This window comes from Hippoglossus hippoglossus, chromosome 4 (assembly GCF_009819705.1).
Source record: "Hippoglossus hippoglossus isolate fHipHip1 chromosome 4, fHipHip1.pri, whole genome shotgun sequence".
Lineage (NCBI taxonomy): Eukaryota > Metazoa > Chordata > Actinopteri > Pleuronectiformes > Pleuronectidae > Hippoglossus > Hippoglossus hippoglossus.
This window is the reverse complement of record NC_047154.1, coordinates 27,819,801-27,835,147: the sequence shown is the minus strand read 5'-3', so window position 1 is coordinate 27,835,147 and position 15,347 is coordinate 27,819,801. Positions and strand designations below refer to the sequence as shown.

General features: G+C 45.4%; 1 protein-coding gene and 1 long non-coding RNA gene across 4 annotated transcripts in view; one reads left to right on the top strand and one right to left on the bottom strand.

Moving 5' to 3' along the window:
- LOC117760354 (nuclear factor 1 A-type) overlaps window positions 1-15,347 on the top strand; it is a 51,302-nt gene that overhangs the window by 30,434 nt on the left and 5,521 nt on the right. Inside the window, exon 1 of one of the 3 annotated variants that reach the window (XM_034583312.1) lies at window positions 6,522-7,139. The exons of 1 other annotated variant lie outside the window; for it this stretch is intronic. In XM_034583312.1, the coding sequence (XP_034439203.1) occupies window positions 7,128-7,139 (12 nt within the window). In that variant the 5' untranslated portion in view covers window positions 6,522-7,127. Of the gene's footprint in view, window positions 1-6,521; window positions 7,140-9,818; window positions 10,960-15,347 lie in introns of those variants that run through there. One more of the 3 variants, XM_034583311.1, reaches the window with a different exon arrangement.
- Window positions 781-6,589, bottom strand: LOC117760355. The gene is made up of 3 exons (XR_004613665.1): window positions 6,463-6,589; window positions 4,404-4,409; window positions 781-792 (listed from the first exon to the last, which is right to left on the bottom strand). It is a non-coding gene; the product is annotated as an uncharacterized LOC117760355 (long non-coding RNA).

The following is a 15,347-nucleotide window of genomic DNA, read 5'->3' as shown; positions in this document are numbered from 1 at the left end:
AGCACTTAACAGATATTTTCGTGAGCTATAATGTAAAACTTTTCCTCGACTGGATCCATAAACTGAGCAGAGTTTGATTCCACTCTCTCTCTCTCTCTCCGGGGGAGGCCGGAGGTGAGGAGATGGGAGGATTTTTTTATTTTTGTTATCCGTTCACCGATGAACCGCTGACTCGACTCGTCCTCCGTCCCCCCCAGCAGTTAGTCTGGTTTACCTTGACCCTCCTCGGTCAGGATGGAAGACGAGGCTTCAGATGGTTCCTCTGAAATCTGCTGCGTCCAGACTCCTGTTTGTTGTTCAGGTGAAAGTGAGGACGTTACACACCGGAAAGGTCTTTGCACAGAAAGGACATCAGATAGAAACGTGGATCAGTGTTTCATCTGTAGATAAAAGCTTTGATTAGTCCGTTTATCGACGAGTTCAATTCATTACGTGATCCGAGAGAGTGAGATTCAGTCAGAGATGTTCACGAGTATCAGCGATGAACAAACAGACGTGTTGACGTGTTGGGATCATGGACGTCGCCAGGTTCTCACTCAGTTATTATTAAGCACATGGTAAACTCTGTCAGAAGACAGTGGTCCGAGTGTTTTAACTCACAAAAGTAAAACTTAAGCTTTTTATTCGACGTGTCCGAACTTGAACATCGTTTCTAAACTCGGGTCCCAGCAGGTCCAGGCGGCGCCGGGGTCGAGTGTCCTCCCTCACCGGTGAGAAGTTGATTTCTCACCGTGTTTGTCTGAGGGAAATGTAAAGATCCCGTGAGATGACCATCAACTACTCCCCTGCTTCCTGTTTCCCTTTCCCTGGCGGGTGAAACCCTGCTTGTGTCTGCGTGACGCATCCGGTGGGAGCTGCAGGTCTGTGGTGGGTGTGGACTCCAGCAGACACTGAGCATAATTACACGTTTGTGAAATTGTCAACTTTCTGTAACGGACTCGTTTATCTGTGAGGTTCATTCATTTTGATGAAATGGTGAAATTAATCAGCCACTTTCTATTTGTGTCCAGTGTGAACGCAGGCACTCGAGCAGCTGCGTTCAGGAACGCGTCTTTGTCTGATTTCTATGAGCTCGATGAACGACTGAGACGAGACGCTCCACCTCCGTCTTTTTGTGTAAACTTGAAATAGTCGGGGTGGTGCTGTTCTAAATAATATTGTGTGATGGCATATGTGTCTAACACGTGCACTCACACACACACACACACACACACACACACACACACACACACACACTCTCTGGCTCATCAATGAAAGTCGGTCAGAGGGTGGGGGGGTTCCGGCCTCTCCCCATGCTCTGCCAGGCCATCTGTTCCTCCTGCCTCCCTCTCACAACACAACTGCCTTCCTGTTTCATCCTCTTCTTCTGTTGTACACACACACACACACACACACACACACACACACACACAGAAGAAGAAGAGTTTTGTATCATCTGAGTGAGATGAGTTTATTATCTGAGAGATGATTTTCTGGCGCGGACACTCGTGGCACATGTTTGTGTTTTCAGACGCCAAGCAGAACCTCGTCCGTGCCGCCAAGGTCGTCAACACACGACGGCTCCGGGGTTCTTTTCTTCCGTTTCTCAGTCAAATGAGAGCTGAGCTGTTTCTGTGAAGCTGCTGCTGCCATTAGCTTTTTATTTAAATCTCACGTTGTCCATTAAGCACGTTTTTGTGGCTTGAGACGAGGACACGGGACGTCTGCAGGTTTCAAGAGGCATCAGGTTTTAAAAGTGTTGAATAAGTGTTGAACGTGTTTTTGCTGCACAGATATTAGTTAAAACCAGGAGAGTCTGTTTAAACACAGAACTTTACTTATTCATTTTGAATTGTTAAAAACATATTTCATGAGTCTCTCGCTCTCTTTCGCACTCTCTCCCTTTCTCACTTCTTTGCTCTCTCTCTCCCTCACTCTCTCTCTGGTAGTGCGAGCTTGGTGCAGACTTGGTTTCAGGCCTGGTGCTGTTGGCTGATCTCCAGCCTGGCAGCAGCTCAGTGGGAGCAGGTGGAGCCCCCCCCCCCCATCTCTCTCACACACACACGTGCAGGTTGTGGTCCCACAGTATTTTCCACTGACATCAACCCGTTGCCATGGTGATGTCTGTGTTGAGGTTTTGACCTTCTCTTCACGTCTGATTGGTCGCCTGGTGACGACGTCGACGACACAATGGAGAAGTTTCCTTCCGTCGTCAGACGTGTGGATTTTTAAGTTAAATAAAAACTCTACTTTCTGAAACTTCCTCGTTTAGACGGCAGCAGCACGTCTCTGCAGAACAAACGTCCTGGTCAAACACCACATTGCACTCATACATTTTCTATGAACGATATAAAGTGAGTCCCCTGTGTGCAGGGACGTGCACAGAAATCCTGAAGCACGAAGGGCAACCCCCCCTTTAGCGCCCCCCTTCACTCACTGAGGGATTCAAGACACTGATTTGTTCAGAGTCACGTTTGAGTTGAACGTCAAGTGTCGCTCAACCTTTTGTACGGCTCTGTCTGTGGCTGCACTTTTCTGTGACCTGTAGACATGTCGGTCGAAAGATAATCAAAGTTTGGACAGTTTGATTTGGTCTAACTTTAAATCAAGTCAAGTCTATTTAAAAGGCACATTTAAAACAAGTGCTGTACAATAAAAACTAAGAAGTACAAGAATGGAATTAAAATAAAGTCAAAGTCTCTCTGAATATGTCAAAGGACTTAAACTGCTGCAACAGGAAATGCAGCATCACATTTAACTTTAGTCTGGACCAAGGGACGAACCCGGATCAGCTGTTCAGTGGCTCTGAGGGATGTAAATGGGTGTAGGAGTGGAAACGGGCACAGGAGCTCTGGTGTATCTGTCGGCCGTTTAAAGCTAAAAACAAATAAAAGAAGTAACTTGTATACTTGTAGGAGAAGGGGGAGATGCTGCTGGGGAACTTCAGGCTCATTGGTGTTTGTCGTGAATCATTCAGAGTCGGGTTCTGGAAACTGATGTCGCTGTTAAATCTTTCATTTGAGTGTCATTTAAATGCTGAGCAGGAATCTAAGAGATACTCTTTACTCACACATTCATTCATAATTACAACAATAAATGCATCTGCTTTTCCACAGGACATTTATAATGAATCATTATGAGTCATTATTAAACAATTCAAGTTCATCTTCAGGTAAACTCAAATTAAAATGATCAGTAATTAGATTTGCTGCAGTTTAACTATTTATTTTACAGATGTTATTGAATTAACAGATGCTAATTATATTTTAAATTAATTAATGGATGTAGTTTTAACAGTAAACAGCTTGACTGTGTATTTTAAAATGAGTCTCGAATATAATTAGTTTTTTTGTTCTTAAAGTAAAAAATGAAAAATGAATGTGGTGGTTGATGTGATTGTAGATGTGGTGGTTGTGATGGTTGTGATGGTTGATGTGGTTGTAGTGATGGTTGATGTGGTTAATGTGGTGGTTGATGTGGTTGTGATGGTTGATGTGGTTGATGTGGTTGTTGATGTGGTTGATGTGGTTGATGTGGTTGATGTGGTTGTGATGGTTGTGATGGTTGATGTGGTGGTTGTTGATGTGGTTGATGTGATTGTAGATGTGGTTGTTGTGATGGTTGATGTGGTTGATGTGATTGTAGATGTGGTTGTTGTGATGGTTGATGTGGTTGATGTGATTGTAGATGTGGTTGTTGTGATGGTTGATGTGGTTGTGATGTGGTTGTGATGGTTGATGTGGTTGTTGATGTGGTTGATGTGGTTGTTGTGATGGTTGTGATGGTCGATGTGGTTGTTGTTGTGATGGTTGATGTGTAGAGGAGAACAGAGCAGGACGTTGTGTTTCTGTCTCTTCACACTCTTCACTGCTGTAGTTTAATCCCATCATCTCTAGATGGCGCCTCAGGTTCTTTTTCTGCTGAGTTCAGTTCATCAACAAAAACATGAAGTTTACAGAGAAACTTGAGGTTAATTTTTCATCTGTGTTGAACAAACAATGAAGTTATAATGAGTCAGAACTGAGATGTGAAGGAAGACCTGAAAATATGAAAGTCTGTCAAACCTGGACATGGACACTACGATGATTCTACTGACGACACGAGATGCTCATGAAACAAGATGAAACAGAAACACATAAAACCCTCAGTGACCTGGATTCTGAACTTTCTCATGTTGTGAACGTCGCATCCTGAAAAGGATCAGAACCAGAATATTCTGATTTAAATCAACACACTCAGAAGCAGCTCCACAATATTAAATTTGTTTATATATGAATGCATCAGAAGTATTAACGTGTCCTGCAGGAATTCTACTTGTTATGGAGTATTTCTATCATGTGGTTTTAAAGAATCTGGATACTTTGTCCATATCGTTAGTTACAGACTCGTCTTCCACTGAAGACAATCCTGTCTGTGGTCACCACACTTAACTCCAAACCAGTTCATAGTCTGGTCCTGGATTTAAATCCTAATTATACAATCTACCTGCAAAAACCACTGAGCTGTTGTTTATATACTTCTTTTTATATTTTATATTTCTGTTCATTAGAATTTTTGGCCTGTAGGTATTTGTCTTGTTGGTTAGAGGAACTGTTTTGAAAGCTGATTTCCCAGTGGATCAAAAAGAATAGAATAGAAACATTTGAGATGAGTTAATATATGGAATAAAAGATTTATAACGTTTCTCCTGTAACGTCAAATTGAACATGAATGTGGTGATCATGTTAACGTGCTCACAGAAACACGTCAGATTCAGAACAAACACCACAGCGTTTTTTTAAATCAGATTTTCTTTCTGTGACTCCAAATCAGTAATTAAGACGTTTCGATCTTTGCCGAGTGATAATGAATCTGAAGCTTTAACCTGAACCTTGAAAATGTGTGTCCTTCACATAAAGCAGCAGTTTAGAGTTGATTCTTGTCGTCGTACCTGGTGATTCTCTGTAAACCCGGGTGTGAACCATCCTCACGTCAGCTCAGGTGATTTGTGCTCAGGCTCAGAGAAGATGAATCTGTGTTTTCCCCCGATTCTCGTGGCTGTGAAGCGGCTCCTGTGTGAGCGCTGCATGATTACTAAGATTAGTGATCATATCCAGAGAAAATAACTAAACAATTTAATTGCTGTAATCTAATTACCTTCTCTTTGTCTCGACCTTCATTGCTGAGACGTTGTTTAGCCAGATAATAACGTGCAGCCGCAGCTCCGATGTGTTTGAGAGAAGTAAATCTGCAGATTGTCTTGTTAAATCACACCGGCTGTCCTTCTATTAACATAAAAGCTTCTGTTCATTAACCTCGGACGACTCGTCGCTCGCCGCCTGCAGCCGGGGACGAGTGAGACGCCGCAGAGGAAGAGATCTGCTCAGGTCAACACCAGTGCTCACATTTATTTAGAAAGAGCCTCAAACAAACAGGAGCTTCACAAGACAAACTCCTGACACGCTCAGCTTACAGGGAAATAATTAGAGGTCAAAGCTCCTCCACTGAGAAACTTTGGTTTGTTTTTATTTTTTCAATGAACAGGAGCTAAATTTAATTCACTTACGTACGCTGGATGAATTTATAACCATCTGTGAAGCTGCGTTGATCTGATCGTTCTCGTCACGGTGCGGAAACACGACTTCCTCGTTTCAGGCCATCTGCAGGGCTCTGATTGGCTCAGCTGTTTTTCCAACCAGCAAACGAGGCGTCTGTGGGAGCAGCAGCAGACTGGTTTGGAACCAGAGCATCGAAGATCAACTCTGTTCAGATGACTGGATTCAAACCAGCAGCAGCAGGGGGGGGGTCATGATTCAGGGAGGTCAGTTAAACAGACTCTCACCTCACAGCAACTTCAATAAGCAGGGTGTTACATAGGGCGACATGTTGCCTCACACGTAGAAGGTTTCCGGTTCGAATCCCGGTTCGGCTCTTTCTATGGGGAGTAGGCTGAGTGTGTCCTCTGGATACTCTGGCTCCTCCCACAGTCCAAAGACATCGGGGTGTGGTTACCTGGTGACTCTACATCGGCCTCAGGTTGTTAGTCTCTCTCTAGCCGTGTCCAGACATGACCTCCGGAGAAGGTCCAGTTAGCTTCCATCACCACAAACTCTCCTGACACCTTCGTCTGTGGCGCCGCTTTTTCATCCTGAGATATTTGTTATATTTAGTTTTTGCCTTTTTGCGTCTGTTAGTGTTAGAACCCCCCCCCCCCACTGGCTCTCCTGCTGCTAGGCTGAGAAACTGCAGAAGGTCCGGAGGCCGTCACTGGGACATTCCAGAGACCCTGAAGAAGACAAGATGATAGATGGACCTGTTCTGCTACACCGTTTACAGTCGGACTCTTTAATCACACAAGTCCAATGTTTCTCCAACAGAACAGAATCAGTTCTGTTTTCAAATGTTTAACACTAATGATGGCGACCTGGAGGAGGATCACGTGAGGCTGGAGTCCAGCTCCTTCTCCCTCAGGCTCCAGAGTCAGGATGAAGCTCACCTCTTCACATCAGGGCTGTGACACGTGTCAAACACAGAGTGTGAGGGCTTCACGTGCACGCGCGGGTCTTTCACGCGTTCGAGGTTTTTTCACGTGACTTTGTGTGAGGGTGTGAACGAGCCTCCTTCTCTCTGAGCCGCAGCCGGACTGTGCGCGGGATGAGCCAGGTGCGTGACGAGCGGCTGTTCGTGCGTGTGAACACTCTGTCTCCGCTCCCCTTCATACACGCACGCGCAGGACTCCGCAAAACTCCACGCGGGGAAACGCACGCGTGCAGCGTGCACAGATTAGCGGGAACCGGAGCACCGACTCGGCTCCACGCCCCCTGCTGCAGGGCTGCAGCTGCGCCCCCATGCACGGAGCAGGCTGAACCGTGCTGTACCGGGTCACACCGAGCTGAACCGGGTTATGTGCTTCCAGCGGGACAGGAAGAAGAAACAGAAGAGGAGGAGTTGCTGTGGACATAAACAAACACACAAGAGACTGATGCAACTTCTGCAGAGTCCGTGACCCGAGCCGAGCCGAGCCGAGCAGGACACGGAGAGGAAGGACGAGCTGCCGAGCCGAGCCAGGACCGGAGCTCAGTCTGGATCCAGCCCGGAGCTGCGGAGCCTTGTTACCGTTAATCAACGTGTTGTCTGCGGGGGCATCAAACTTTCTCACCGGCTCTTCAATGTTTACGATGGTGAGCACGTGTCCGTGAGGGATCAGTGCGTGTGACCTCATCGCTACTTATTCATGTATCTATACCAGTGGTCCTGAGGAATGCACTGCACAAGCGCGTTCTCGTGTGCGCGCACACCACGGGAACTTCTTTTCCCCCTTCTTCTACTTTAATTTCTCGTCCAATCAGACGCCGATCTGACGTTCAAATTCCTCGGGTTCGTCCAATTACAGCGCAGTCAGAGATCGGTGCGGTGACGTGGCGGGTCCTGATTGGCTCATGCGGCAGCTGGAGGCGGTGTTGGTCAACAGAAAGATGCTAAATGACAAGTGTGCGCGTGTCATTGATAGTTTTATTTAATGTTTTTCCTGTTATATTCCTACATGGTTTAAATTAATACGGTATTTTATCACTATTATAATAATAATAATAATAATAATCATCACTATAATAAAAATAATCATCACTATAATAATTATCATAACTATAATAATAATCATCACTCTAATAATATCACTCTAATAATAATCATCACTCTAATAATCATCACTATAATAATAATCATCACAATAATAATAATCATCACTATAATAATCATCACTTTAATAATTATCATCACTATAATAATAATGTAAAGCTTGTATGGTTGCCCTGAAGAGTCACATTAACTCCATAGAGACGTTTTACCTCCTGTTATTTACAAACCTGCTGCTATTAAACTCTGCATGTCTCTTATTTACTTTATATTATGACTTTAAATTACTGATAATATTCCTGTCGGGGTTTAAAGCCCCCACTCAGCATATTAGAGAGCGTATTGTGATTTATTATTCTCTCATCGCCCACAGTATTAATATCAGAGTCCTATCTGCATGTAGGGCTTTCACACTGTGTGTTGTTGTCCTCTGCTCTCAGGTCAGTTCTTACAGAGTTTACGCAGCCTCACTGCAGTGATTCACATCACTTGTACGTCACCGTCAGTGAGCTGCACTGAATTAGATTTGTATTTCTGAAGTAAGGACGTAATATAACAGATTAAAGTGTGTGTGGATTTGAGTTCAGTTGGTAACAGGATGGTGGTTTTTGATATTTTCCCTCTCACAGTGTGCACTGTGTGCACGTAGAGTTTTACGCTGTGGTTCTTACTGGTGATTTATTTCTCCTCTTCTATCGTCTTTAATGATCCTATGGGGACGATCTCAGTGTCTGTGGCTTTACAGAGGCTTTGTTGAATTTTATGGAAACTCCTATAGCATCTCTACTGACTAATATTCCTCTTATGTCCCAGTAAAGGTTTTTTATAGAGTGTGTGGTGCTCAGACGAGACTTTATGGTTCTTAAGTGTTTGAAATCATCCCTGTTTTTACCAGTTCAACTTGACAGGAGAACAACACTCACTAATTCTCAGGCGACCACATCAGTTGATGCTCAGTGGGCTCGGTGTGGACGATGTATGTAGGGGGCGCTGTTAGTGGATCTGGCTCTGTGTGATGTGTGGATCCTCGCTGACCTGCAGGGAAAAACACGGGACGCTTTTCACTCCGAGGTGTGAAGCGACTAAATGGACGTTCTGGTTTTAGGAGACTTTTAACTTATCATCCATTTATCTGAACATGTGACTGAAACATGAGTTTAATCTGTTTATTGCAACAGAGAATCTTCATTTTCTAATATGTAGAAATAATAAAGCTGAACCTTCAAAGCAGTATTTAACAGATCGGAACATTTTCCTCCTTTTTTACAAACATGACTATTGTTTCACATCCAGAAGTTTATTTTCTTTACGAGATGTAGTCGCTCCAGGATCAGTGTGTGAAGATAACAGGATCTCATGGGATTCGATATAAGCATCAACACCTCAGGACCTAGTTTGTGTCATTTAACACCTTGTTGACCAGTGTCGGGGGGGCAAGGGTCTGTGGGCTCATCCGTGACAAACAGGAAAACCATAACACAGAAATGACTTGAAAGAATGAGGCGTGTTATTCATTTCACTTTTGACACCAGGTTGTAAAAAAACATGTCAGAAAAAAAACTCAGAATCTGTCAGAAAAAATTATAAATAAAGCAAATATCAGATTCAATAAAAAGATTTGATAAAAGTTAAAAGTAATATAAATATTATAGGTGACTTTAGCCCCAAGTTTATACGTGTGTGCGTGTGCGTGCGTGTGTGATCATAAAACAGAGCTCACACATCTCAATATGAGCATCATCGATATTGTGTGTGTGTGTGTGTGTGTGTGTGTGTGTGTGTGTGTGTGTGTGTGTGTGTGTGTGTGTGTGTGTGTGTGTGTGTGTGTGTGTGTGTGTGTGTGTGTGTGTGTTAGGGCATTTATCAGTTTTATTATTTTATCAGGCTTAAATAAACACACACGCACACGCGCGCACGGTGCTTCTGGAGCAGCGGTTGTTGTTTCACACCGGGGCAGTGACGAGTTGTTAGCGGGGCTGGTTCAGGGGAGAGTCGGAGTCAGTGCGTCGTGTGAACTTGTGCAGAATCAGAGGATTCCTCCTCCTCCTCCTCCTCCTCTTCTCCTCCTCTTCTCCTCCTCCTCCTCCTCTTCTCCTCTTCCTCCTCCTCCTCCTTCTCTTCTCCTCCTCCTCCTCCTCCTCTTCTCCTCTTCCTCCTCCTCCTCTTCCTCCTCCTTCTCCTCCTCCTCCTCCTCCTCAGCGCGTAAACTCTCAAACACAATTGTTGACTTCTCCCTCCTGTGATCGATCTGGGTCGATCCCCTGCAGCCTGATCACTTTCTGCAGGATCCTCCTCAGCGGAGCGATCCCGGAGTGCACGGGAATTCTGCTGCACGTGCACGCGCACAGCAGCGGCATCGCTGTATTGTACTTTGGGAAAGTGCGCGCGGAGGATCGATGTGCGATCGATCCGCAGTGCGTGTGATCGGGTTCAGCTCTGCAGGGTCAGTGCGCACGGTCCGCGGCCACACACACGCGCACGCACACACACTTTCACACTCTCACACGCGCACACCGACGCAGTCCGGCGGGGGCCGGAGCGCGTGGAGGTCCCGGTGCTGAGCAGCAGCAGCGGAGGTGGCGCTCTGTGTCCGGGACAGCTCTCTCTCCCCCCCCTCGCTCTCTCCGTCTCCTCCTGCCGGTGATAAATTACCGGAGAGCAGCTGTCGGTGGATTCAGAGGCGAGGCGGCCGTCTGGCAGCTCAGGGATCCCGCGTCTTTTCTTTCTTCCTCCCTCGCCACAGCTCTTTCCCCGGGACTCTGCTGCCGCCGCTACACCGCGCCCTCCGTCCCGAGCACCGAGGAGCCGCACCGCCGCACGCCGGCCGCAGCGCGCCGCAGGACGGGTAGACATGTTGCCGAGGTCCGCCGGTCGCCGTGGATCTGCGTAATGCAGTTTCGGGACGTTTTGGAGCTTTGCACCGTGCACCACCACCTCCTCCTCCACCCCCACCGGCCACTCTCGCCTCAGCCCGCAGCACCGACAGCGCACCGGGCTGCCCCGTGACTTCCCCGTGTCGCTCCTCTAACGGGACTCTTGTCTCCTGTCGCCGGAGATGTGCTTGGTGTCCGGGCTGAAAGTTGCGCGCTCCCCGGCGGAGGGCCTCTAACAGGTCCGGACTGTATGTAACCCGAGGCGGGGTCAAAGTTCAGCCCTGGTTGGAAATGTGAAAGCGAAGGGGGCAAAAGGAGGGCTCTATTCCCCCTCTCTCTCCTTCTTCTTCTCTTCTTTCCTTTTCACACACTGCGCACACGCACGCGCACACACAGGCTGGAGATACAGTAACCACACGCACACAAACACACACACCTTCCAGATCTAAGATTAGATCCTACAGATATGTATTCACCGCTATGTCTGACACAGGTGAGTGATTTCTAACTTTGACTTTGTCTTAACGTGTTGTTGTGCAGCACATTGACTGTGCGCGCACACACACACGCTGTGGATCAGTGTGTGTGTGTGTCTGTGTGTGTGAGTGTGTGTGACCGTCTCTCCGCTGCAGCAGCACATGGCGGACTCCAAACTTTACGCAGATTATTGAACTGGAGTAATAATGTTGTGTTTCGCACTTCAGTTGTTGAGCTGTGTAACAAAGTGTGTGTCTGTGCGGAGCTCGGAGCCGCGGCTCGCGCTGGTTCCTCGCGGGGCTGCAGCTCTGCCCCGGCGGCTCCCCGGGCACCGGCCCGGTCCAGGCTCCGCTGCCCGGTCACGCAGCTCCGCAGCTCCGGGAGAGGAGAAGTGGGGGGGGGTCGGTTCATTTTGGAGAAGGCCCCCCCCCCCTCTATGTATTGAACGCCATACTTTGCGCAAAGTGTTGCTGCGTCAACTTTGTCGGTTATCTCAGTTTGTAAGTTCCATCCGAGTCTCCGCGGCTCAGAAGCACTCCGGTGCAGAAGTTTACACTTTGACAGTTTCTCTCGAGTGAGCCGCTCCTCCTGGTGCTCCTCCTGCACCGGCCGCTCCTCCTGGTGCTCCTCCTGCACCGGCCGCTCCTCCTGGTGCAGGAGGAGCACCAGGAGGAGCGGCTCGTGTGCTGCGGGCTCCCACAGCCTGTCCTCGGCTGCTCGGAGCTGCAGGTTGATCCCGTTGTGTTAATTGTTCACTTTGTGCTGCAGCTCAGGCCTCGACACACACACTTCGTGTCAGAGGTGAGCCGAGGTCACAAACCGCACTTTACTCCACAAGTTACATTATTCAGGATTTATTACCTGCTCTGATCCGGAATTCTAATTAAAACATTTCGCATAATTATCCACCATTAAACTAAATTTAATAAAATCCCTTTGTTTTAGCTCAGGGATGTGTTGAGGGTCAGAGGTGGAAATAGGATTTCACAGTGACCTGGGGATTATTCAGATTTTCTCTATATCTTGTTCATATTTTCCTAAAATTCACTTCAGCTTCTTCCTAATAAGAGAAAAATTAGAAATGATTAAATTATACAAATCACACATAATTCACTGATTTAGTTTTAATACAGAAAATATTTGAAATAATCAGATGATTAGAAATTAATTTGATTGTGAGAATTTGAAATGCAGTTAAATTTCATGTTTTATTATTCTTGATCAAAATATATTTATATACAATAAACTGATATTTAATTATAACAATTCGTAAATGATGTGATGTATTGATCCTGGGTGTAAATAATAATAATCAGGATCCAGTCATGACTCAGGAAGCTGGATCTTTATTTACAGATTTTGACTGAATCCCCAAAGCGCCTTGTTGATTCTGTGGCTGCAGCGGGGGGGCCGGGCCTGAGACGCGTTTCAAGACGAGTCTCAAACCGCAGCAACGCAGCTTTAACGTTTAATCAGATTATCAGTAAAACCAATAATCAGCAGGCGCTGCCTCCGCGTTTCACAAATCCTCCTCCTCAGTGAAGTGTCGCAGCAAAAGTCTCTCAGCAGATGTTGGCTTCTTTTTAAATTCTTTTTTTTAAACGTTTGCTCATTTTAATTGCTGAGCATGAATTTCTCCTATTTATGATTTTTATTTTCCTCATTGAAAACCTTGTGTGTGAGTAGGAGCTGCTTGTGTTTGTGATCCAGTTGATCCTCGTCAGGCGCGTCTGTCCAGCAGACTCCTTTCAGATGGTTTTTAATATCAACATGTTTGGCACTAAAAATACAGATTTATTATTTAAAGTGGATATTGGCTCATAACATCAGACGCTGGCAGCTTCATAAAACCTCCTGTCAGCTGATCACACACTTCTGCTGAAATTACAGATTTAAAGAAATATTAATCAAACCTGAAACTTTAAGTTTTATCCCGAGAGTCGGCTCCTGTTTTTGAAGTTATGCGTTAAGTGCGTTTCTTCCCTCAACCAGGAGGGGGCGCCCCAAAACGAAATTTACAATTTTATAAAAAAATTTCAATCGCAATTTCACTTTTAAAAGATGATTATAGAAAAATGTGTGTTTCAATAAGGGATGAATTTTGTGAGAGCAGAAGAAGAGTTTCTGTTGTTATGACGCGGTGGCGGAACCAGATGTTTGTTGGTTTCTTCTTATGTTGTTTGAGTTTTGATTGATTTTAAAGAAAATAGATTTTAAACATGTTGATCTTACTTTATTTTCTTTGAGTGGAAGTTTGTAGAAAACAGAAAAATGAAGAATTAAAGATAAGAACCACACAGACGTGGGAACAGTGAATTCTGGGTTTATTAAATCTGAACAGACGTGTTTTTTGTACAAATGCGACGTCTTTCATTCTGCTCAACTCGGCATATTTTCATTTATTCGTTTGCTTATCAACATAAATTGCGACACTGAGACATCAGACGTGATCGGCTGTGACCTCGAAACCAGGAAACATCGGACTCAGGTAGATCCTGAGTATGAAAATACTCTGAAAAATGAAAATAAACACAATCCTGAATCTTAAATCCTCTTATACGCTGAATGAACGTCTGTTCATTGAGCCTCTGTCCCTGAGACCTAAAGCACGTGGAAACACTGTGAACCTCCCGCTGCATCGCAAACGCTTTTGCTTTGAACACTGATTCGTTTAAAGAGCAGATTCTTTATTTGTCGTGTTTAGGTGAGTTGTGGTTCAGAGGGTGGGTCGGGGGCCTCGCGTCCCCGTGTGGCCCTCACACAGAGCGGCTCCGGCTCTGATCCTGGTGTCGCTGCTGTAGTTAAATCTCGGAGCGTCTGATTGAATTCAGTTTGTATAGATCTCCCTCCGTGGTGTGTTTGGCGTCGTCGAGGCTGTTGCTGCCGTCGGCAGACGTTAACGGGGAAACCTCGGCGGCTCGACTGAGCTTCTGAGCCCGAGCGCCACGCTGATAATTCCCTCAGTGTGTCGGTGTGGGTGTCAATAGGCGGTGGGAGGGTGGGAGGGAAGGAGGGAGACATGGAGGATTACCATTATTGCTCCTCTAAATGACTGTTATTCAGGGGGTTGTTGTTACAGGCCTGTTATTTGGAGCCCATTACATCTGTCACCAAGGTGCAGCGGGGGGAGCGTGTAAGCTCCAGTCCGCCGCTCAGACGGCCACTCTCCCTTCGCAGGTTTAGAAACGCCAATTTCCTCAGTGGGAAACCGCTGAAAGAAAGAATGACCCCAAAAGAGACGAAGAAAGAACCCCGGGGAGCCGCGTCACACATCCGCTCCCAAAACGCCTCGGCATGTTTTAACCAGGCGGCCTTTTATTCAGCTGCCACTGAGGAAACTCCACCGCAGACGAGGAGCGGACACGGTTTCACCTGGTTTTAATAGAAATCAGCTGAAATGCAGTGTCGTGTCTTGATTTGCAGATTTAAGATTCAGACAAACGACCGACTGGATAAACAAAAAAACAGGAGAATGTCTCTGAGGGAACGAGGCTGTGACGATCTCAGGAACCAGGCCAGATATTGACAGAAATCATTAAGTGTTTTACAGAAGCTTAAAATTGATTCAATGATTTTATTTTTAGAACATGAATCAATCATTATTTTAGCAAATCTTTGTGATTTAATTCCCTGCTGTTATTGCTCCTGGATCAAGTTGTTAATTTGACCTGAGTGTTGAATAAGATCTTTCTGTAAGTTTGAATTCAGATTCAGTCGTTACGCGTGTCAGCTCCATCAGATTCAGATCATTTCACGTTTCCTGTAAAAATCAGCTCGTGAATCTTTGTTTTCTCACATTTCTAAAAACTGACGCTGATTTAAAAAAAAATATCGGAATGTCTGATTGGAACAAAGTCAGATTTAAGGTTAAAGTTTGAACTGTAATCTGTTATTTAAAGTTTCAGCAGCAGATTTGTAAGTTCACACACAGGCTGTTGTTCAGAGTCTCTTAACCAGTGATATGTGCTATAGAGGAGTAACACATCACTGATATGTGGATAATTTCACTTTTCCAATTCAAATCGGCTTGTTTCAGTCATTATCTTCATTCTAATGAAGCTGTTTCTTTGTTCTTTATTTTTTACATTTAGACACTAAAAGCAGCTTTTTAACTGTTTGCATCAGGTCACAAGAATAACAAGAGAATAGCCACTAGTTCAATGTAATTCTGTGTTTCTTTATAAATCAGCTTCTGTCGCTCGTTTTCTTGAGTCATTTTCTTGACACAGGTGCAGACGCAGGATTATGTTTGTCTCAGAAAACATTCCTCAGTCGAGGGGAAGCTGAGAACAAGAGGGATTATCTCACCCACTGGCAGAAAAGACAGATTTTAAGGCTGAATGTGAGAACAAGTGACTTGTTAAGTGGGATTTTTTTTGCGGCGGACGGAGCAGAGTGTGAAAA